Raw genomic sequence first — 23,534 nt, forward strand, 5'->3', positions numbered from 1 at the left:
AACATTGTTGGTTATAAGTGACTTAGGGACAAAATGTAGAACTGGTGGAGGAAGGTTCAAGTAGATGGGCCTAGGTCTTTTTTCACCTTAAGTAACTATGTAACTACATATTCATATAGTCCAAGGAACAATGCAGAGTAGTAAAGGGATATAATCACACTCTATGCTCATGATAAAGAAATTTCTGCATAAAAAAAAATCTAGTTCATGCATTTAAGTGGGAGTATTTGTGCAAGATTTTTGCAAGACATATTTAAATGTGACACTGTAAGAAATCAATATAGTGAAAAGGTTCCAGCACTCCAATCTTCCATGTTGTCCTGGAACTTCATGTTTTTATTATATTTTATAATGCACGAAATAAAACATTATTTTATGGAAGAACGGAGTACTGGAACCTTTTCACTATATTGACTCTCTTGTGGACGCCAGCCACTTTTCATGAACCTGTGGATCCATCGTACACAAGAGTGATCTTTTCAAATCCCATTCCCTCCTTTGCCGTACACTTTAAGAAATGCCATCTGCCACGTGTGAATTCAACTTAAAGGGGTTTTACATGCACACTATATTGATGACCTAACTGTAGGATAGACTGTCAATATAAGATCTGTGAAGGTTAGACACCACACCTTATACCCTCAAAATTTTCCTTCATTTTTTAGCAATATTAAAAATCTTTTGGTCAAATGCAACCCCTCTCTATATCATTCTTAGGACGCACTGCGGCAGTGAAAAGTGACCCTTATGCCAAAACTTCTATTTCATCTTGAGACTTTGTTGGTAAAAGGTCCTGAAAACATTGAGATTCCTTTGACTAGTAAAGATCCTGGTCCTGAGTAGCCCACAAGGGTGGGGGGGAATGTGTGTTACGAAATAATATATGGAAAAATAGCCACTGGTAAAGTACTGCAATCCAATTAATCAAAGGTAACAAACCGGGATACAATAAAATATAAAACTTAACCTTTAATAATTATTCCTTAAAAGGAAGCAAGTCCTTTTCTGGCCATTTGAACCCCTGATACATGCTAAGGGGGATGTGTGGTGTACGGCACTTTTTTAGATACCTTTTTATTGAAGTAAGGATCTCTTGCTTCCTTTTAAGGAAAAATTATTAAAGGTTAAGTTTTATATTTTCTTGTACCCTGGTTTGCTACCTTTGAAATAATATATGGCTATCCAACTGTGTTAAATACCAGCTTTGGCCACTTGTTAGACTAAAGCCCGCTTTACACGCTGCAATCTATCTTACAATGTGTCGGCGGGGTCACGTCGTAAGTGACGCACATCCGGCATTGTAAGGTACATTGCAGTCTGTAACTGCTACGTGCGATTTCAATTGAACGGTAAAACGTCCAGCTAAGCTCCGCCCCTCCGCTTCTATTGGCCGGCTGCCACGTGACGTCGAACGTCCCTCCCACTCCAGGAAGTGGACGTTCGCCGCCCACATCGAGGTCGTATGGACGGGTAAGTACGTGTGATGGGGGTTAATCGTATGTGCGGCACGTTCAACAAATTGAACGTGCTACACATATACGATGGGAGCGTTGCAAATCGCATACGAAATCGTATGCGAAATTGCAACGTGTAAAGCAGGCTTTAGAAGTGGAAAGAAATTGAAAAGCTGTGGTTGGCTTCTATTCTCCCAATATTCTTCCTTTGAACAGACCTCCTCCAGGTGCTATTTACCGGAGCATTTTCTCTCTCCAGTAGAAGGTGCATTGACTTTAATCTCGGAAGGAGACCATGACTTCATTTTTTCTTCAACCACTAACTCCACACAGTCTAACCACTCCAATGGCGCATCCTTGGACATCTGCATAACTATGTAGGTTTGCAGACATAGTTGATGGTCACACCTTACGATTGTTGCACTCTTGATTATCTTAAGAACCCCTTCTCCTCTTATGAACGAGAGCATTATTTATCCCGATTTGCAATTTTTAAACATTTTGCAATTTTGTTGTTTTGGTCTCAAAGTTTCAGATCTGAAAAAGTTTGAAAAGTTGAGCAGAAGGGGGCTGTACACGAGGGGGTTAATCCTTTAAAAATGTCTTTCATTATCATGAGTAAGGTGGACGGTATCTTCAACCATATTTGGGAAACTTAACCTTTATCTTATATTGAGTGAATAATCAACTACGGTAATGTTTTGTATAGACATACTAAATATTACGCATGTAATGCTTTGATTCTTTTGAAAAAAGAAACACAAAACGGTCCTTTGCCTTTAAGCCACCCCATAAGGCAGGCAAAAAAAAAAAAGGGGGGGGGGTTAGTGACAAAATAAGTATCTTGTCCCTTAATAATTATCTATAGTTTCAGAAATTAGAGGTTCATTGCCTTCAAAATCCTCCATTTCAGCTGGGAGAGGACTGAGAGGCTTTGGCTTGGATCAGTGGTAGAGCTATTCTTGCGATCTTCCTGTGCAGACAAAGCTTGGGAAGAAGGTTTCTGTGGAAGCAAGTCACCTCCCAGCCTGAGATCCGCATGATTTGGAATAGGCGAGATTTGAAAGTAAATTCCTCCCGGGGACCTATTTTTTTATAGGATAAATGTCACCATCAAAGAAGTTATAAGAATTCCTGGCACTTACCTCTTCCTTAGGTTTACTTGTGGCAACAGCAGTGGCAGCAGCAGCTTTACCTACATCACCTGCTTTTGCCTGTAACAAAAATAAAAAGGCAGTCATCTTTTTACCACTGGTAATAGCCAGAATATTTCATGAAAATATTTTATAGAGCACATATTACTCTCAAGCGGGCTTTGCACACTACGGCACCGCAGGTGCGATGTCGGTGGGGTCAAATTGAAAGTGACGCACTTCTGGCGTCGCAGTCGATATCATAGTGTGCAAATCCTTTTTGATACCATTAATGAGCGCAAAAGCGTCGTTATCGTATCATCGGTGTAGGGTCCGACATTTCCATAATGCCGGTGCAGCGACAGGTACGATGTTGATCCTCGTTCCTGCGGTAGCACACATCGCTGTGTATGAAGCCGCAGGAGCGAGGAACATCTACCTGCGTCCTGGCTGCAATGCGGAAGGAAGGTGGGCGGGATGTTTACATCCTGCTCATCTCCGCCCCTCCGCTGCTATTGGCCGCCTGCCGTGTGACGTCGCTGTGACGCCGCACGACCTGCCCCCTTAGGAAGGAGGCGGATCGCCGGCCAGAGCGACGGTCGCAGGGCAGGTGAGTGCATGTGAAGCTGGCGTAGCGATAATGTTCGCTACGCCAGCTATCACAAGATATCGCTGCTGCGACGGGGGCGGGGACTATCGCGCTCGACATCGCAGCATCAGCTTGCGATGTCGCAGCGTGCAAAGTACCCCTAAGGGTTCGTTCAGACGACCGTATAAATTGGATGTGTGCTGTGATTTTTTATTGAATAAGACACTGGCTCATATTATTCAATGGGGCAGTGCAGATGACCAATTTGTTTTTTTTGCACTGACAGAATCGGTCTTTAAAAATATTGCAGCATGTTCGATTTTACTAGGATGAGTCAACCTTTCAAGGGTTGTGTGAAAGAAAAAAAAAAACGGATTCAACAATATGGCATCCGATAGTTACGGATACATTAGAATTCTGCAACATAGGAATCTGTAAATTATTAATAAGTGCTACTGTAAGAAAATGGATTGCACACGGAAAACAGGCGAGAAAAAAAAAATTATCACATTTTTCTGGATTAAAATTGGACCAACCCGAGCCAAATACATTATTTTTGTACCCTGCCGCATTGGCAAAGTACAGGAGATCGACATGTTCTAGATGTGGCATTCTAGTAATTCTATTCCAAGTGAATAAATAGAGAAAATGCTACAATGACAACTGCATTAAAAATAAATCAATAAATAAAAAAGGGTGAAAAAAATGAATTCAAAAGGCAATAGAACAGTAATGGGGTAATCACATCACTCTCTACAGAGATGATAAAATAATAAATTTGATAAAAAAAAAAAACACAACACATTTCATACAGCTGAAAGTGAGTGGTTTGTAAATGGATTTCTGTAAGACCCCCATTTGGATGAGACCATTTCAGAAATCCCTTAAGCTGCATGTGAATTCAACTTAAAGCAGTTGTGTGGTCACACCATGTGGATAACCCATGTGTAGGGTGGGTAATCAATGAGATCAGAAGGGGTTCAACACCTGGTACCCCAACCAATCAGATATTATTTGCTGAAGTGGCAGCAGGATTTAAGAACATTGAATGTGCTGCAGAAAACAGATTCATTCCTTGAGTGGTGGTCGCCGCCGGGTATTACAGAACAGCTCCAATTCTTTTTACACATGAAATGGAGTTGACCTATTTTTCATCCAGTTGAGTCGGGAACGATTGTCAACTGAAGGATGGGAGTGCCAGGTGTCATTCTCCCACTGATCTCCTACAGATGACCAATCCTTTGGTGTGACTGTACAGCCCCTTTAAGGTCATATGCCCACGGGAGAAAGTAACTGCGGATTTTGCTGCGGAAAACCATATTTTCTAGATTTTTCAGATAAATACGCAGGTTTGACCAAGTACAGACACTCCCTATGTTGTCCTATGGGATTTGGGGAATGCTGTATCAATGCTGCAGTATTTGCGGCTGCGCAAAATGCTGCGGATTTCCCGCAGCCGCACGTAACCATGTCAATTATTCATGCGGAATTATCTGCAGAATTCCTGCCTTTCCACTATGGGGATACAGGCCGGGAAATCCGCACGGTTTCCACAGGTTTAAAACACAAATCCGCAGCAATGGATAGCTGCGGACTCCGGGGAGATGCTGCGGGAACCTGCTGAAATACCTGTAGAAAAGTCCGCAGGTACGTTCTCCTGTGGGCACATGGCCTAATACGGCCAAAAATGTAATGTAAGATCTCCGGTGTTTGCCGTATTTTTTTTTTGCTTTTTATATATAAACCATTTTCTTCTAGTGGTGCAACTATATTTTGCAAACTGGTGAAGAAGAGAAGACCGTATTAAGACTTACCGAGGTGTCCGATTTCTGTTTCTGTGGTGCGGATTTTAAGTCTTTTGCCTGAACTTTGTCTGTGCTGGACTTCCCTGCTGAAGACGCTGCAGAAGCAGTCTTTGGCTGGAAAAAAGATATTTGTACAGTAGCTCTTAGATTACATTTTTATACAAGGCAAGGCGTGACATGATAAGAAGAAGAATTTGTATTTATAGTGCGTTACAATTCAAAGGCGACATATACAGACAATATGGGACATTACAGAATATCACAATTCACCAGATACCAAGAGGAGTGAGGGCCCTGCTCGCAAGCCACAATCTATGAGGAAATAGGGGAGGCACAAAAGGTAAACACTGTAGTAAAAAATAGTTGTATTCTCTGGTCCAGCCTTCAATATAATAAATAGGAAATTCACAAAGCTGCATGAACCGGTCACCAGCCATTGAATGTACAAGTACAGGTAGAGAGGGCTATTCAGTGCACGGAGGGTGTAAACAGATGATACAAGGGACCAGATTTTGATGAGAATATTGTAAGGGCAATAGGAATGAAGGGAATTTTGTTTACTTACCGTAAATTCCTTTTCTTCTAGCTCCAATTGGGAGACCCAGACAATTGGGTGTATAGCTACTGCCTCCGGAGGCCGCACAAAGTACTACACTTAAAAGTGTAAGGCCCCTCCCCTTCTGGCTATACACCCCCCCGTGGGAGCACGGGTCCTTCAGTTTTAGTGCAAAAGCAAGAAGGAGGAAAGCCAATAACTGTTTCAAAAACAAATTCAATCCGATAAACAATATCGGAGAACGTAAGTTATCAACATGAACAACATGTGCACCCGAAAAACAAATACCCTCAGAAAAAACAGGGCGGGTGCTGGGTCTCCCAATTGGAGCTAGAAGAAAAGGAATTTACGGTAAGTAAACAAAATTCCCTTCTTCTTTTTCGCTCCTAATTGGGAGACCCAGACAATTGGGACGTCCAAAAGCAGTCCCTGGGTGGGTAAAATAATACCTCGCGATCGGGCTGTCAGGCAGCCCTTTCTTACAGGTGGGCCACCGCCGCCTGCAGGACTTGTCTACCTAGGCTGGCATCCGCCGAAGCGTAGGTATGCACCTGATAATGCTTGGTGAAAGTGTGCAGACTCGACCAGGTAGCCGCCTGGCACACCTGCTGAGCCGTAGCCTGATGCCGTAATGCCCAGGACGCACCCACGGCTCTGGTAGAATGGGCCTTCAGTCCAGAAGGAGTCGGAAGCCCAGCAGAACGGTAGGCGTGAAGAATTGGTTCCTTCATCCACCGCGCAAGGGTGGATTTGGAAGCTTGCGACCCTTTATGCTGACCAGCGACCAGGATAAAGAGTGCATCCGAACGGCGCAGAGGCGCCGTGCGGGAAAATGTAGATCCTGAGTGCTCTCACCAGGTCCAACAGATGCAAACCCTTTTCAAATTGGTGAACTGGATGCGGACACAAAGATGGTAAAGTGATATCCTGATTGAGATGAAAGGAAGATACCACCTTGGGAAGAAACTCTGGAATTGGACGCAGTACTACCTTGTCTTGGTGAAACACCAGGAAGGGAGATTTGCAAGATAACGCCGCCAGCTCTGACACTCTCCGAAGAGACGTGACCGCCACCAGAAAAGCCACTTTCTGTGAAAGCCGAGAAAAGGAAATCTCCTTCATAGGCTCGAAAGGTGGCTTCTGGAGAGCAATCAGAACCTTGTTCAGATCCCAGGGTTCCAATGGCCGCTTGTAAGGGGGAATGATATGACAAACCCCTTGCAGGAACGTGCGTACCTTAGGAAGTCGCGCCAGGCGCTTCTGAAAGAATACGGATAGCGCAGAGACTTGTCCTTTAAGGGAGCTAAGCGACAAACCTTTTTCCAACCCAGACTGCAGGAAGGAAAGAAAAATAGGCAATGCAAATGGCCAGGGAGAAACTCCCTGAGCAGAGCACCAAGATAAGAATATCTTCCACGTCCTGTGGTAGATCTTGGCGGAGGATGGTTTTCTAGCCTGTCACATGGTGGCAACAACATCATGAGATAAACCTGAGGTCCCTAGGATCCAGGACTCAATGGCCACACAGTCAGGTTCAGGGCCGCAGAATTCAGATGGAAAAACGGCCCTTGAGACAGCAAATCTGGACGGCCTGGTAGCGCCCACGGTTGTCCTACCATGAGATGCCACAGATCCGGGTACCACGACCTCCTTGGCCAGTCTGGAGCGACGAGAATGGCGCAACGGCAGTCGGACCTGATTTTGCGGAGCACTCTGGGCAACAATGCCAGAGGTGGGAACACATAAGGTAGTCGGAACTGCGACCAATCCTGAACTAAGGCGTCTGCCGCCAGAGCTCGGTGATCGTGAGACCGTGCCATGAAAACCGGGACCTTGTTGTTGTGCTGTGACGCCATCAGGTCGACGTCCGGCATCCCCCAGCGGCGACAGATCTCCTGAAACACGTCCGGGTGAAGGGACCATTCCCCTGCGTCCATGCCCTGGCGACTGAGAAAGTCTGCTTCCCAGTTTTCCACGCCTGGGATGTGAACTGCGGATATGGTGGATGCTGTGTTTTCCACCCACGTCAGAATCCGCCGGACTTCTTGAAAGGCTTGTCGACTGCGTGTTCCCCCTTGGTGGTTGATGTACGCCACCGCTGTGGAATTGTCAGACTGAATCCGGATCTGCTTGCCCTCCAGCCACTGTTGGAAGGCTCGCAAAGCAAGATAGACTGCTCTGATTTCCAGAACATTGATCTGAAGGGTGGACTCTCTCTGAGTCCACATACCCTGAGCCCTGTGGTGAAGAAACACTGCTCCCCACCCTGATAGGCTCGCATCTGTCGTGACCACCGCCCAGGATGGGGGTAGGAACGACTTTCCTTTTGACAATGAGGTGGGAAGAAGCCACCATCGGAGAGAGTCCTTGGTTGCCTGAGAGAGGGAGACATCCCTGTCGAGGGACGTCGACTTCCCGTCCCATTGGCGGAGAATGTCCCATTGGAGAGGGCGCAGATGAAACTGCGCGAAAGGTACTGCTTCCATTGCTGCCACCATCTTCCCTAGGAAATGCATGAGGCGCCTCAAGGAGTGGGACTGGTTCTGCAGGAGAGATTGCACCCCTGTCTGCAGAGAGCACTGCTTGTCCAGTGGAAGCTTCACTATCGCTGAGAGAGTATGAAACTCCATGCCAAGATATGTTAGTGATTGGGTCGGGGTTAGATTTGACTTTGAAAAGTTGATAATCCACCCGAAACTCTGGAGAGTCTTCAGTGCCACGTTCAGACTGTGTTGGCATGCCTCTTGAGAGGGTGCCTTTATAAGTAGATCGTCCAAATACGGGATCACGGAGTGACCCTGCGAGTGCAGGACAGCTACTACTGCTGCCATGACCTTGGTGAAGACCCGAGGGGCTGTTGCCAGCCCGAAAGGTAACGCTACGAACTGCAGGTGTTCGCTTTCTATAACGAAGCGTAGAAAACGCTGATGCTCTGGCGCAATCGGCACGTGAAGATAAGCATCTTTGATGTCTATTGATGCTAAGAAATCTCCTTGAGACATTGAGGCTATGACGGAGCGGAGAGATTCCATCCGGAACCTCCTGGTTTTTACGTGTTTGTTGAGCAACTTTAGATCCAGGACGGGCCGAAAGGACCCGTCCTTCTTTGGCACCACAAACAGATTGGAGTAAAAACCGTGACCTTGTTCCTGAAGAGGAACGGAAGCCACCACTCCTTCCGCCTTTAGAGCGGCCACCGCCTGCAGCAGAGCATCGGCTCGGTCGGGCGGTGGGGAAGTTCTGAAGAAACGAGTTGGAGGACGAGAGCTGAACTCTATCCTGTACCCGTGAGACAGAATGTCCCTCACCCAACGGTCTTTGACCTGTGACAGCCAAATGCCGCCAAAGCGGGAGAGCCTGCCACCGACCGAGGATGCGGAGAGAGGAGGCTGAAAGTCATGAGGAAGCCGTCTTGGTAACGGTTCTTCCTGCTGTCTTTTTTGGGCGTGACTGAGTCCGCCAAGAATCTGAGCCTCTCTGATCCTTTTGAGTCCTTTTGGACGAGGAGAATTGGGACCTGCCTGAGCCTCGAAAGGACCGAAAACCAGACTGACCCCTCCTTTGTTGGGGCTTGTTTTGTCTGTGTTGAGGTAAGGATGAGTCCTTACCCTTGGAGTGTTTAATGATTTCATCCAAACGCTCCCCAAACAATCGGTCACGAGAAAAGGGCAAACTGGTTAAGCACTTCTTGGAAGCAGAATCTGCTTTCCATTCTCTCAACCACAGGGCTCTGCGCAAAACCACGGAGTTGGCTGACGCCACCGCCGTACGGCTCGTAGAGTCCAGGACAGCATTAATCGCGTAAGACGCGAATGCAGACATTTGAGAGGTCAATGGTGCCACCTGCGGGGCAGATGTACGTGTGACCGAGTCGACTTGTATAAGCCCAGCTGAAATAGCTTGGAGTGCCCATACGGCTGCGAAAGCTGGTGCCAACGACGCTCCAATAGCTTCATAGATGGATTTCAGCCAGAGCTCCATCTGCCTGTCAGTGGCATCTTTAAGTGCCGCTCCATCTTCTACTGCAACTAAGGATCTAGCTGCAAGCCTGGAGATTGGAGGGTCCACCTTGGGACACTGGGTCCAACCCTTGACCACGTCAGGGGGAAAAGGATAGCGTGTATCTTTAAGCCGTTTAGAAAACCGCTTCTCAGGATAAGCGTGGTGTTTCTGGATTGCATCTCTAAAGTCAGAGTGGTCCAGAAAAGTGCTTAATTTACGCTTGGGATATCTGAAATGGAATTTCTCCTGCTGTGAAGCTGCCTCCTCCTCAGTAGGAGCTGGCGGAGAAATATCTAACATCCTATTGATGGACGCTATAAGATCATTCACTATGGCGTCACCATCCGGTGTATCCAGATTGAGAGCGGACCCAGGATCAGAATCTTGATCAGTTACATCCGCCTCATCACCCATAGATTCGTCCCGCTGGGATCCTGACCAGTGAGACGAAGTTGAGGGCCCCTCATAACGAGCCCGCTTAGGTTGTCTGGGACTGTCGTCCGAGTCAGAATCGTCACCCTGGGGTGCATGTGACACCCCCGGAGCTTGGAAGTGTTCCAGCTGAGGGGGACCAGGGAGCAATGATGCCACAGTGTCCATGGTCTGAGTTACTGGTCTAGACTGCAATGTTTCAAGAATCTGTGACATGGTCATAGACAATCTGTCAGCAAAAGCTGCAAACTCCGTTCCTGTCACCTGGACAGCATTCACAGGTGGTACACCCTGGGTCACGTCCAGCAGAGGCCCCGGCTGTGCAAGTTGCACAGGGGCCGAGCACTGCACACAATGGGGGTCAGTGGAACCTGCCGGTAGAGCAGCCCCACATGCGGTACAGGCAGCATATAATGTCTGTGCCTTGGCACCCTTGCGTTTTGCGGACGACATGCTGTTGCCTCCTTGTAATCTAGGAGGGGGTATAGCCGAGAATCACCAGCGACCGTACAGTACAAAGTATTTGCAAACACAAAATACTCAGTATACAAACGGCACAAGTGGGGGTGAGCCCTTGAGGCTGCTTACCGCCCGCTGAACAGCGGGTATGAGGCCGTAGAATCCCGTGTCTGGGTCTCCCAGTCTCCCCTCTGCAGCTCAGCGTGCAGGCAGGAATGGCTGCCGGCGTTCTGTGAAGAGGGGCGGACCGTGGGCGTGCCACAAACAAAGAGCGGGAAACTGCGTCCTACTGTGCCTGGTGTGAGGGCTGGAGTATGTAAAAACGACTCCAGCCCTCAGCGCTGATGCTCCGTACAGCGTCCCGCCCTCCTCCTGACTGGCAGGTGCGGAGGCGGGAACGAACGAACTAGGCCGCAAAAGCCGGGGACTGTAGTAATAAGCGCGGCCGTGATATATGCACGGCCAGCGCGGAAGTCCCCGGCGCACCACAAGTCCCAGCCGCGTCGCAGTCCCAGCGGCCGGCGCGACCGTTCTCCCTGAGTCTACCCACTCAGCTAAGCTGAAGTGAGGAAATGGCACAAGCGCAGCAGCGCTGTTGTCCCCGGCGCACTAACACACCCAGCAATGCTGCGGTGTGCGCGCGTATGCACGGGGACACAGAGTACCTTGACGGAGCAGGGCCATGTCCCTGACGATACTCAGCTCCATATCCAGCGGCTTCTCCAGGGGCTGCGGATGGAGCACGGTCTCAGTGCCTGGAGACCGGTAAAATCCCACTTCGCCCAGAGCCCCAATGGGGATGGGGAAGGAATCAGCATGTGGGCTCCAGCCTCCGTACCCGCAATGGGTACCTCAACCTTAACAAGCACCACCGACAGAAAGTGGGGTGAGAAGGGAGCATGCTGGGGACCCTTGTATGGGTCCTCTTTTCTTCCATCCGACATAGTCAGCAGCTGCTGCTGACTAAAAAGTGGAGCTATGCGTGCGTGTCTGACCTCCTTCGCACAAAGCAAAAAACTGAAGAACCCGTGCTCCCACGGGGGGGTGTATAGCCAGAAGGGGAGGGGCCTTACACTTTTAAGTGTAGTACTTTGTGCGGCCTCCGGAGGCAGTAGCTATACACCCAATTGTCTGGGTCTCCCAATTAGGAGCGAAAAAGAAAGTTCGATAAGTGAGTTAAGGTGATACGCCAGTCTAAAGAAATGCATTTTAGGGCACGCGTGAAACTGTGGGTATTGCAAATTAATCTAATTATTCTTGGTAGTGCATTTCAGAGAATTGGCCCAGCTCGCAAGAAGTCTTGGAGATGGGAGTGATAGGTTTGTATTATAGAGGATGTCATCCTTGGGTCATTAGGGGAACAGAGGTCAGGGGTAGGGTGATAGACAGAGATGAGGGAGGAGATTTAGGGTGGTGCAGAACTGTGGAGAGCTTTGTAAGTGAGAATAAGTTTACATTGTAATCCGTAGTGGATGGGCAACCAGTGCAAGGACTGGCATAAAGTGGAGGCATCGGTGTAGTGGCTGGAGAGGAATATGATCCTAGCTGCTGCATTCAGGATGAAGAGGAAAGAGTTTAGAAATAGGGAGACAGATTAGTAGAGAGTTGCAATAATCCATACGAGAATCAATAGGAGCGACAGTAAAGGGGGCTTTACACGCAGCGACATCGCTAGCGATGTCACTGGTGAAAGCACCCGCCCCCGTCGGTTGTGCATCACGGGCAAATCGCTGCCCGTGGCACACAATATTCCTAGGACCCGTCACACGGACTTACCTGCCTAGCGACGTCGAAGTGGCCGGCGAACCACCTCCTTTCTAAGGGGGCGGTTCGTGTGGCATCACTAAGCGGCCGCCCAATAGAAGCGGAGGGGCGGAGATGAGCGGGCGAAACATCCCGCCCACCTCCTTCCTTCCTCATTGCCGTCAGCCGCAGGTAAGCTGTAGTTAGTCGTTCCCGGGGTGTCACACATAGCGATGTGTGCTGCCTCGGGAACGACGAACAACCAGCGTCCTCAACAATCAACAATTTTTTGAAAATGAACGATGTGTCAACGATGGACGATATGGTGAGTATTTTCCAACGTTAACGGCCGCTCGTTGGTGTCACATGCAACGACGTCGCTAACGATGCCGGATGTGCGTCACGGAATCCGTGACCCCGGCGATATATCGTTAATACGTTGCTGCGTGTAACGGGGCCTTTAGAGTTTTTGCAGAGTCCAATGAAAAGAAAAGGTTGAATTCTAAAGATGTTTTTGAAGTATAGGTGACATGAGCGAGCAAGTAGATGTAGGAAGTGAAGGAGAGATCGAAGTCAAATATGACCCCATGACACTGGGCGTGGTGCTGAAAATAATGGTCAAACCACACACGGAAATGGTAAGATTGAGTTTAGGAAGGTTAGTAGAGGGAGGAAAAAGGAGTTCAGTTTTTGGCATTTAGATAGAGGGAAGACATGATGTTGGAGACAGCAAACTGACAATCAATGGAATTTTGTAGTAATGCAGAGGGGATTTCAGGAGATGATTTGTAAAATTGATTTTCATCAGCAAACAGATGGCAATGAAAACCCAATCTACTGATGGTTTTATAGGGGCAGTGTATAGAGAGAAGAGGAGGGGGCCCTACGACTGAACCCAGTGGAACCCCGACAGTAAGGGGAAGAGGACAGGAAGCGTAGCTAGCAAAAAATAAAGTGAAGGAGTAGTCAGAGAGAGATAGGAGGAGAATCAGGAGAGAGGTGTCCTTAAGGCCAATACGCAGAGTAGAGCATAGTGAGGAAGAGCTGGTGATCCACAGGATCAAATGAGGCAGAAAGATCCAGGAGAATCAGTAGGGAGTAGTGACCATTAGACTTAGCTGTTGATAGATCATTAGAGACTTTAGTAAGAGCAGTTTCCGTAGAGTGTAAGGTGCGGAAACCGGACTGTAAAGGGTCAAGAAGAAAGTTATCTGGCAGATAGCGGATTAGACGGGACTGAACCAAGAGTTACAGACATGATATTTGGAGTCATGCAACATTCCAACTAGAATGGTAGAAATGGGTCACACTTTTTTTTTTTTTTAACATACCACCAATTAATCATACCAGTGAGGGCTAACCTATGACAAGCGTGTCAGAGGTGACACACAGAGCCATTTTTGCTAACACACGTGGCAGGGGCAGGCAGCCGCATCCCAATCTATAAGACAAGCCGCAGCCACCTGTGATTTAACTAGACCTGCATGTGCGGCCTAACCTGTTCTCAAATGACCAGCCCGGGGGGCCACACATGCAGGTCTAGTTAAATCACCGGCGGCAGGCTGCCTGGCTATTGAAAGGGGTGATTGAAGGAGTGACTTTTTGCCAGCCACGGCACCCCAGGGAACCTCTTCATGCCCTTATGGACAGGGAAAACACTGCGGAGGGAGGGGCTATTTAACCTATTTGTGTTTCCTATCCCTAATTAGGATGGGGAGGCAACCTTCTGTGTGCTGTCATGGAGGGGATTAGAGAAACATAGGATTCATCACATTTACTAAAAATTGTTTAAAAGAACTGATAGTCCTCATTAAAAAGGTATCAACCACTGAGGACTCTCCGTTCTTTGAAACAATTTTTTTTTAACTCTACTGGCTAACGCGGTACAAAGATATATTTTACCTGTATCACATTTACTATTCATAGAACAACCTGGGGACCATTGATTTATATTCTCCAAATATCACACAAAGAAATTAGACTTCTGCAGCTTGAAGTTAATAAAATATAAGCCTCATACTGGTAACCATATTATGGAGAACTGGTATTCAGATCTATAATACAGCACTAAACAATCTGTTGACTTAGACAACATCTCTGATTTCATACACATGAAGGCATAAGATTTATGGAGTCATTATGCGAAGAATCCTGCTACGGATATATGTGTTGTAAGAGTCAATTATATAACCTTAGAAATCCATACACTCAAACTCCACATTTCATTTCATACACATTGATTCAATTGAGATCACTATAAAAATCTGGGGCTAAATGAGACTGATTTTTATTTTGCTGTTTACTTGTATCACATTTACAGGGTTTCTCTCTCTTAGGGTCAGGAGGACTATAAAAGGCTAGAACATGTGATAGGTCTAATAATGTCCATACTATGAGTGATCGATAAAATATATTGTTATTTCTGACTACACTACTTTTGCCATAAATCTTACATCATGTTCCCTAATTGCATTAAACAATCAATTTCTTACTGCAGGCAATTAGTCTTTTCTGCCTATGATGCAGTCTTGCTGAATATGATGACGGCTTCGAATGAATCACGTAGGTTTCAGGTGTGTTCCCGTACAGAAGATCTACAAAAATACACCCATCGCCTTGTCTGGTCCAAGTATAGCCGAGTCATCAGCATTACACAAAATGACTTGGATGAATAAGAATTTCTGACGACAGAGCACACCTTTACGTGCTTCATTCCTGAAGAACTCCCATTCTTCGGGAGTTGTCTGGAAGAAGATTATACCGGCCAAACTTATCACATTTACTATACAGTTGTGTTGAGACTGAGCTAAATTTTGTTTTTATTTTTACAAAGTTTTCTGCTTCAGCATTGTTAGATCTTTCAGTCACATATTTCTGTTTACTTTTGTCCTCACACTTTTTGAGGATTCAACACAGCTTCTCGTTGGGATTGACATCTGGGGAGTTTCCTAGCCATGTAGCCATAATTTCCATATTTTCATTGATGAAGAATGCATTTTCAAGCATGATGGAGAAAATGTCACAAGGCAAGTGATAACTAAGTGGCTCAGGGAATAAAAACATTGACATTTTGGGTCCATGGTCAAGAAACTCCCCAGGGTCTTGGTCAAAATAAAAATCTGTGGTTAATCCTGAAAAGTTGGGTTGACGGGAAACGCACCGAAATCGTGATAAAACTCCAAGCACTGATTAGGCAAAAATGTTTTGCCATAAATCAAGATTTGGCCCAGAAGCGGAGATCCAACATGTGGGATGTCTTGAACAATAAGGGGCAACACTGTAAATTTTGTGGATATGCTTAAACTCAATATATAGGTCAATAAAAGTATAAAAGCATGAGAAATGCTGATAACTGTACCTCAGTAAATATAACATCTGAATAAATTATCTAAAAAACACAAGCAGCAAACTGTGAAAATCAAAATCTATATCAGTCTCAAAAGTTGTGTACATCAGTATATTCATAAATATTAGTTATACTGGACTTAGGGGTACTTTGCACGCTGCGACATCGCTAGCCGATTGTAGCGATTACGAGCGCGATAGTCCCCGCCCACGTTGCACATGCGATATCTTGTGATAGCTGCCGTAGCGAACATTATTGCTACGGCAGTTTCACACGCACTTACCTGCTCTGCGACGTCGCTCTGGCCGGTGACCCGCCTAATTCCTAAGGGGGCGGGTCGTGCGGCATCACAGCGACACACGGCAGGCAGCCAATAGAAGCGGAGGGGCGGAGATGAGCGGGACGTAAACATCCCGCCCAGCTCCTTCCTTTCACATAGCCGGTGGAGGCAGGTAAGGAGATGTTTCTCACTCCTGCGGCTTCACACACAGCGATGTGTGCTGCCGCAGGAACGAGGAACAACATTGTACCTGTCACTGCAGTGAAATTATGAAAAAGCTCGACACTACACAGATCACCGATTTACGATGCTTTTGCGATCGTTTATCGGTGCATCTAGGCTTAACACGTTGCGTCGTCGTTACCGGCGCCGGATGTGCGTCACTTTTGATTTGACCCCGACGACATCGCAGTAGCGATGTCGCAACGTGCAAAGTACACCTTAGCCTTTGTTTTCCATAATATATGTTCATTTAGCATCAAAGAGAAGGAATAAGATGTCTGGCTCTCTGATAGCAATTAATTTTTAAGATGGCTACAGATGAGATAATTAAAGATGAGACAGAGGTCATTGCGGCATAATGAAATGTCGCTGGGGCTAATAATGAGAAGGGACGACAGGCATGGCAGCAGGTAGCATCCAGCGACCATTGACTATTAACATGGCCGCTTGACTACTCATCTCTAATTTACATATAACATCTACCAGTAACAAGATCCATGCTGTAGCCAAACATTCCTAATGTATACGGATTCATTTCATATGTTGTACAGTCAAGATAGAAATGTGCAGAGTAATATTGCAGTGTCACAAACCACCGGGGGGGTCACTCAGAAATCCCCCGCGCTGGCTACCAGTACGTCACAATCGGGGGGTAACAAGTGGGGGTCACCCCTCCTTTATACCTCCCGACCGACAGACAGAGCACGTGACGCGCTCTCTAGCGCCCCTCTTATAGTCAGGCCAATTATGGAATTGCCCGACAATAAGCAAGGAGGCCGCTATACTACTTATGCCGATTATTGAAGGGTCCCCGGTGAGAGTAGGGTATATATTCCCCCGACCTCCGCGGGCGGAATATATAAAATCTCCCCGAATCTCACTGGCCTCCCCACAATAATCCTTGGCACAACTCGCTGCCACCAACCGCTTCACGGTAACTATTAGCCGAACACACAGACGTGGGATTCAAGATCGAGATAACAGAACAGCCCAAGATTAATTATATAATTTAATCAGCCTAAAGCCACACTAGAAACTACAATATATACAATAGGGAATCTACAGAATATACATATGTCAGAGTACAGTTACAATCAAAGCATGGGTTACAAACAGGCATACACAGTTCCAGCAGTTACCTTGTTGCGTCTGGCCACAGGGGGGCGCTGTACCCAGGTTTCTAGGATCCTTCCCACAGATGTTTCCTACACGTGCCCCCAGCGAAAAGAACACTGGAAAATGGCCGAAGTAGGGTTATCAACCTGGGCAAATCCAGGTCCCCTCCTACCTTAGTGACCTCAGAGGGAGCACTGCTCCACCCCTGGCTTGAGTTATGGACAATCCACAACATGGAATATGGGCCATAACTTTGCCTGGGAGCGTCGTAGGCGGACGCCAATGCTCTCATTGTGACAGTTATGAATTTAGCTACAGAACGAGGGGACTCATGACCTGTCTGCCAGTTCCCCATTGGCTGATATCACGCCTGGGGCATTTCCCAATGTCCTGCTCCCATAAAAAGGGTGTGCCGGCATCGTCCGCATGCGGAGACACCATTTTTATGGTTGCCATATTTATCGGAAATATGGCTTGCGAGATATGAACCATTTTTTACTGGAGTCGTTCTGTCTGGCTATTTCCATAGCCTTGCTAATGAGATACAACTCTTGTTACAGGGTGACGGCAGGGAGTCATCCTGTGTCCATTGTTCCCACACCACCTCATCTCCATATCACAGGAGATGGCCATGGGATTTGTTGCTAAACCAGTTGTGTGAAGGGAAGGGGGGGTGACACCAGGAGAGGGCTTCCTGACATACTTGAATATCATGATTTATCGTCATATCTCCGGATTTACCTCACACCTCCCCCCTTTTGAGGGCGCTAGGGGGCAGCACACTCCGGTGTTCCCCCGTGCGCCCGTCCGCGACCTCTCCTTGTCGGGACAGCCCGTCTGCGTTACCGTGGTCACGGCCCCTTTTGTGGCGAATGGTGAAGTTGTATTGCTGGAGCGCAAGGCTCCATCGCAACAATCGCCCATTCGTCCCAGAGACGGTGTGCAACCAGCTGAGGGGATTGTGGTCCGTCTCCACGATGAAGTGGCGCCCGTATAGATAGGGTTGCAGACGCTGCAGGGCCCACACTATGGCCAGGCACTCCTTCTCCATTGTGGAATAGGCAACTTCCCTTGGTAACAGCTTCCTGCTCAGGTACAAGACTGGGTGCTCTTGGCTCGCAGAGTCCACCTGGCTGAGCACCGCACCGAGGCCGAAGTCACTGGCGTCGGTCTGTACTACAAACGGCCGCGTGAAGTCGGCTGCCTGTAGCACGGGCGGGCTGGACAGGGCGTCCTTTAGGGCCCGGAAGGCTGTCTCGCAGTCCATTGTCCAATCGACTGCAGAGGGCAGCTTCTTCTTGGTGAGGTCCGTCAAGGGCTTTGCCAGGCTACTATAGCATGGAACAAACCTCCTATAGTACCCAGCGGTCCCCAAGAAGGACATCACCTGCTTCTTGGTCCTGGGGGTGGGCCAGGATGCGATGGCTTCCACTTTCTCAGGCTCGGGCTTCAGTGTTCTCCCACCTACCCGGTGACCGAGGTACTGGACCTCGCTCATGGCCAGCTGACACTTTCCCGGCTTGATGGTCAAACCTGCCCGGTGGATCCGCCTGAGCACCTGTGCTAGATGCTCTAGGTGGTCCACCCAGGTGGGACTGAAGACGGCAATGTCATCCAGGTACGCGGCCGCGTACCCTTCAAGTCCCTTGAGCAGGGTGTTGACCATCCGCTGGAAAGTGGCAGGGGCATTCCTCATCCCGAATGGCATCACCGTGGACTCGTACAGTCCAAATGGGGTAATAAAGGCAGAGCGTTCCCTGGCCTTGCGAGTCAGGGGGATCTGCCAATATCCCCGGCTCAGATCCATGATGGTCAGGTACTGAGCCCCGGCCAACTGATCGAGCAGGTCATCGATGCGTGGCATTGGGTACGCATCGGCGACCGTGACAGCATTGAGCCCCCTGTAGTCCACGCAGAACCGAGTGGTTCGGTCCTTCTTAGGGACGAGGACTACAGGCGAGGCCCAAGCGCTGTTGGATGCCTGGATCACCCCCAGCTTCAGCATCTCGTCAATCTCCTGGCGCATGTGTTGCTGCACCTCCAGGGAGACCCGATATGCTGAACGCCGGATCGGGGGATGATCCCCAGTGTCCACGTGATGGACAGCCAAGTCAGTCCTTCCGGGCTGGTTGGTAAACAACCCCCGGAAGGGGTGTAGGGTGGCCCACAGCTGGGACCGTTGGTCCTCCAAGAGCTGGTGGCCAACCTCCACATCCTCAATGGATCCGCCTGCCCTAACCTGGGCTAGCATATCCAAGAGGGTTTCCGCTTCTCCCTCCTCGGGCAGGTTGCACACGGGGAGCGCACATGCCTCCCGCTCATGATGTGCCTTCATCATGTTCACATGGAAGGGCTTCCGCCTTCCACGGGCAGGGTCCAGGGTGACCAGGTACGTTACAGGGTTGAGCTGCTGGTACACGAGGTATGGGCCTTCCCAGGCTGCCTGAAGCTTGTCCTGTGGTACGGGGACCAGTACCCACACCTTTTGACCCACTTGGTAGGTCCTCTCACAAGCGTTCTGGTCGTACCAACGCTTCTGATCGGCCTGGGCTTGAGCCATATTGTCGTGTACCAGTTGCGTCAAGGCCTGCATTTTGTCCCGGAAGCGCATGACATACTCGATAACCGACACTCCAGGGGTGGCCAAATCCCCTTCCCAAGCCTCTTTCACCAGAGCCAGGGGGCCCCGCACACGTCGCCCGTACAGGAGCTCAAACGGTGAGAATCCTGTTGAGGCCTGTGGAACCTCCCGGTAAGCAAATAACAGGTGTGGGAGATACCGCTCCCAGTCACGCCCATGGGAGTCGACCAACATCTTAAGCATCTGCTTTAAGGTGCCATTGAACCGCTCGCACAGGCCATTAGTCTGTGGATGGTACGGGCTGGCCACCAGATGTCGCACCTGGACCTGCTTACAGAGGGCCTCCATCAGCTGGGACATGAATTGGGTCCCCCGGTCAGTGAGCATTTCCTGGGGAAAACCCACTCGGGAGAAAATCTCCAGCAATGCGGTGGCCACCTTGTCAGCCCGAATGGACGACAAGGCCACTGCTTCTGGGTACCGGGTGGCATAGTCCACTACCGTCAGTATGAAGCGTTTCCCGGAGCTGCTGGGGATGGCCAGCGGGCCGACCAGATCCACAGCCACCCTCCTGAAAGGCTCATCGATGATTGGCAGAGATACCAGTGGGGCTTTGGGGCGTGGCCCCGCCTTCCCCACTCTCTGACAGGTTTCACACGAACGGCAGTAGGCAGCCACATCGGCCCCCATTTTTGGCCAGTAGAAATGCTGGTTTAACCTGGCCTTGGTCTTAGCGATCCCTAGGTGTCCGGCCATCGGAATCTCATGTGCGATCCGCAACAACTCCGTCCGGAACGGATAGGGTACCACCAACTGTCGGTCCCTGGGCCACGCCTCCGGTGAACCCTGCTGGACCGTGGCCCGGTACAGCCGTCCTTGGTCCCAGACCACTCGCTCCGGGTCCGAGTCCGAGGGAGGCTGGGCCGCCTGCTCCTTAAGAGCTTTCAGGCTGTCGTCAGCTTCTAACGCTGCCTGAAACCCCTGACTAGATGTGGCCAGAATCGACGAGGCTGTCACATCTTCAGTCAGTACCCCGGGACCTGTGTCCTGGCCTCCACCTGACTCGGCTGCCACTTGGTCAGAAGGGGAAGAGCTATCGGACCTCCGGGAGGCCCCTTGGCTTCCAGCACTCCCACTGCGGGTGACAGCGGCCACAGCCGCTGCGACCGTGGGTCGTGCCTGCTCCTCCTCCGTTCCTGACCAAGTCGCCGGTTCAGGCAGACCTACCTGGCTTCCTGACACCCCGGTTGTGGGGGAACCATGCACCGAGATCTTACCTGGGAGCACTTCCGCTCCTGGACCGGCCCCAATCTCACCTGCCTGTTCCCCTCCTGCAGCAACAGAACCCCGCTGTGAAATCTCTGGGGACCCCACATTGGCTGTGGTAGCCCCCACCCCACACACTGGTCCTCCCCCTGCAGCACCCTGCTCTCTGCTTATCCCTGCAGAGGGCAACAGATCCCAGCTCACTGGCTGGTTACTTGTAGAGGCATTGTCACACCTTTCTCTGACCCCCTCCCCTGTCACAGCTGCAGCTGAGTGTGTGTCTATGGTGTCTGTGCAAGCAGAAATATCAGAGTTCACTCCCTCCTCCCTTACATCATTCATAGATAACACATTAACATTGTCAGGAGTCATGTCCGTACTGGCTGAAGGTTCAGCCCTTGGTGGGGGCCCAAACTGGGAGGTTATCTGCCCCAAATCTGTCCCAAGTAGCACGTTTGCAGGGATCCGATCAGTTACCCCCACCTCCCTCACCCCTCGCCCTGCGCCCCAGTCCACATAAATGTCAGCAACAGGCAGCGCCGGGTCAGTGCCTCCAATCCCGGAGACAGCGAGGGTTTTTCCAGGGATCAAGTCTTGGGGGGACACCATCTCAGGCCGCACCAGAGTCACCTCCGAGGCGCTGTCTCGCAGTCCTATGGTCACAGACCGGCCGACGGTGACAGGTTGGAAGCTGTCCAGGGACCTACCACCACCCCCACCCACACAATACACCTTGGGCGGCCCTTGGGACGGGGACGGAGCCGGGGCCTTGGGACGCTGAGGGCACATGGCCTTGAAGTGTCCAGGTAGGTTGCACTGGTGGCACCGTCTTGGTTCCGCCACGGGCCTGGAGAGGGGAGTTGAGGGGGACACCCCCTGCAGTCTAGGGGCAGGTGGGGCAGTCGCAGAATTCATCTTACCCCCTCTCCAGGTGCTGCTGGTGGCCGCTCTCCTGGCCTCAGGGGCCCGGTTGTTGGTGTAGTCATCGGCAAGGGCAGCTGTAGCCGTGGACCCCTTTGGCTTCTGGTCTCGGATGAACTGGCGGAGATCCTCAGGGCAGTTCCACAAGAGTTGCTCCGTGATGAACAAGTCCAGGATCTCCGGTCCGGTGGAAAGCTGCAGGCCTTGGGTCCAGTGGTCGGCAGCTCGGGCAAGTGCCCGCCGGTGGTCAGCCCAGGAGTCCTTTGGTCCCTTCTGTAGGCTCCGGAACTTCTTGCGGTAGGACTCTGGAGTGAGGTTGTACTGTTGGATCAGGGCCCGCTTGATGGTGTCGTAGCCCTGATCTGCCTCAGCAGGCAAGTCCCCAAGGATATCCAGGGCCTTACCCCTTAAACGGGGGGTCAGGTATTTGGCCCACTGGTCCTTGTCCAGATGGTGCTGCAAGCAAGTCCGTTCAAAAGCAGTCAAGAAAGAGTCCAAGTCTCCATCCTTCTCCAGCACTGGGTGGTCCTCAACACGGACCTTTGGAAGTTTGGTGTCTCGAAGGTCACATGTGGCTGATGAGGGCCGGAGCTGAGCTAGCTGCAGCTGGTAGTCACGGTCTGCCTGTCGCTCTCGCTCTTCACGCGCTGCCTGCCGCTCTCGCTCCGCAGCCTCACGCTCTGCGTGCCGCTCTGCCCTGCGCTCTGCCAGGAGTTCCTTGTAGCCCTTCTGGTCTCCAGCCTGGAGAAGGGCCATAGCCATTTGAAGAAGGCTATCCGAGCCTCCCAGGCTCGGTGGAATGGCACGTGGTGATCTGCGGCACGCTGCAGAGCTAGGCGATTCACTGTCCCTTTCAGAGCGGAGGGCTGGCATCTGGCTCGTTGAGGAACCTTGGGTGAGCTCCTCCTCATCTTGTCCAGCAGTGCCAGGTTGCGCAATGTCCTCGGCAGAACGGTTTTCTGGCGTCGAGCTCCTGGAGGACTCGTGGGCAACCTCCTCATTGCTGTCCACAGCACCGTCCTCCCTCTCTTCGGCTCCTGCCTTAGCATTGGCCAGTTGCATAGCTCTGCTCCTGGTGCCATCAGCCATTCTTGCAGACTTTTGGTCACTGACACAGAACTGACACCTGATGCCTCCACACACCTTACAGTATCTGCACTCTGACACTCTAGTGTTGAGCTAGTCTGAAGACCCCAGCAGCCACAGCTGCTGCAGGCAGTCTTTAGTGTCTGGGAGTATGGGTCTCACACTCACACACACTATTATCTCGATCCCACCGCTATGCCACCAATATGTCACAAACCACCGGGGGGGTCACTCAGAAATCCCCCGCGCTGGCTACCAGTACGTCACAATCGGGGGGTAACAAGTGGGGGTCACCCCTCCTTTATACCTCCCGACCGACAGACAGAGCACGTGACGCGCTCTCTAGCGCCCCTCTTATAGTCAGGCCAATTATGGAATTGCCCGACAATAAGCAAGGAGGCCGCTATACTACTTATGCCGATTATTGAAGGGTCCCCGGTGAGAGTAGGGTATATATTCCCCCGACCTCCGCGGGCGGAATATATAAAATCTCCCCGAATCTCACTGGCCTCCCCACAATAATCCTTGGCACAACTCGCTGCC

The 23,534-nt window shown here is 50.0% G+C and overlaps 1 protein-coding gene across 9 annotated transcripts in view; it reads right to left on the minus strand.

The window, feature by feature from the left end:
- Positions 1–23,534, minus strand: part of CAST (calpastatin) — a 330,646-nt gene that overhangs the window by 91,748 nt on the left and 215,364 nt on the right. For all 9 annotated transcript variants that reach the window (XM_075325071.1, XM_075325072.1, XM_075325075.1 and 6 more), the window contains 2 exons: positions 4,991–5,095; positions 2,600–2,668 (listed from right to left, as the gene is read on the minus strand). In XM_075325071.1, coding sequence (XP_075181186.1) covers positions 2,600–2,668; positions 4,991–5,095 — 174 coding nt within the window. The remainder of the gene's footprint in view (positions 1–2,599; positions 2,669–4,990; positions 5,096–23,534) is intronic.

The sequence above is a fragment of the Anomaloglossus baeobatrachus genome, chromosome 1 (assembly GCF_048569485.1).
Source record: "Anomaloglossus baeobatrachus isolate aAnoBae1 chromosome 1, aAnoBae1.hap1, whole genome shotgun sequence".
Taxonomy (NCBI): Eukaryota; Metazoa; Chordata; class Amphibia; order Anura; family Aromobatidae; genus Anomaloglossus; species Anomaloglossus baeobatrachus.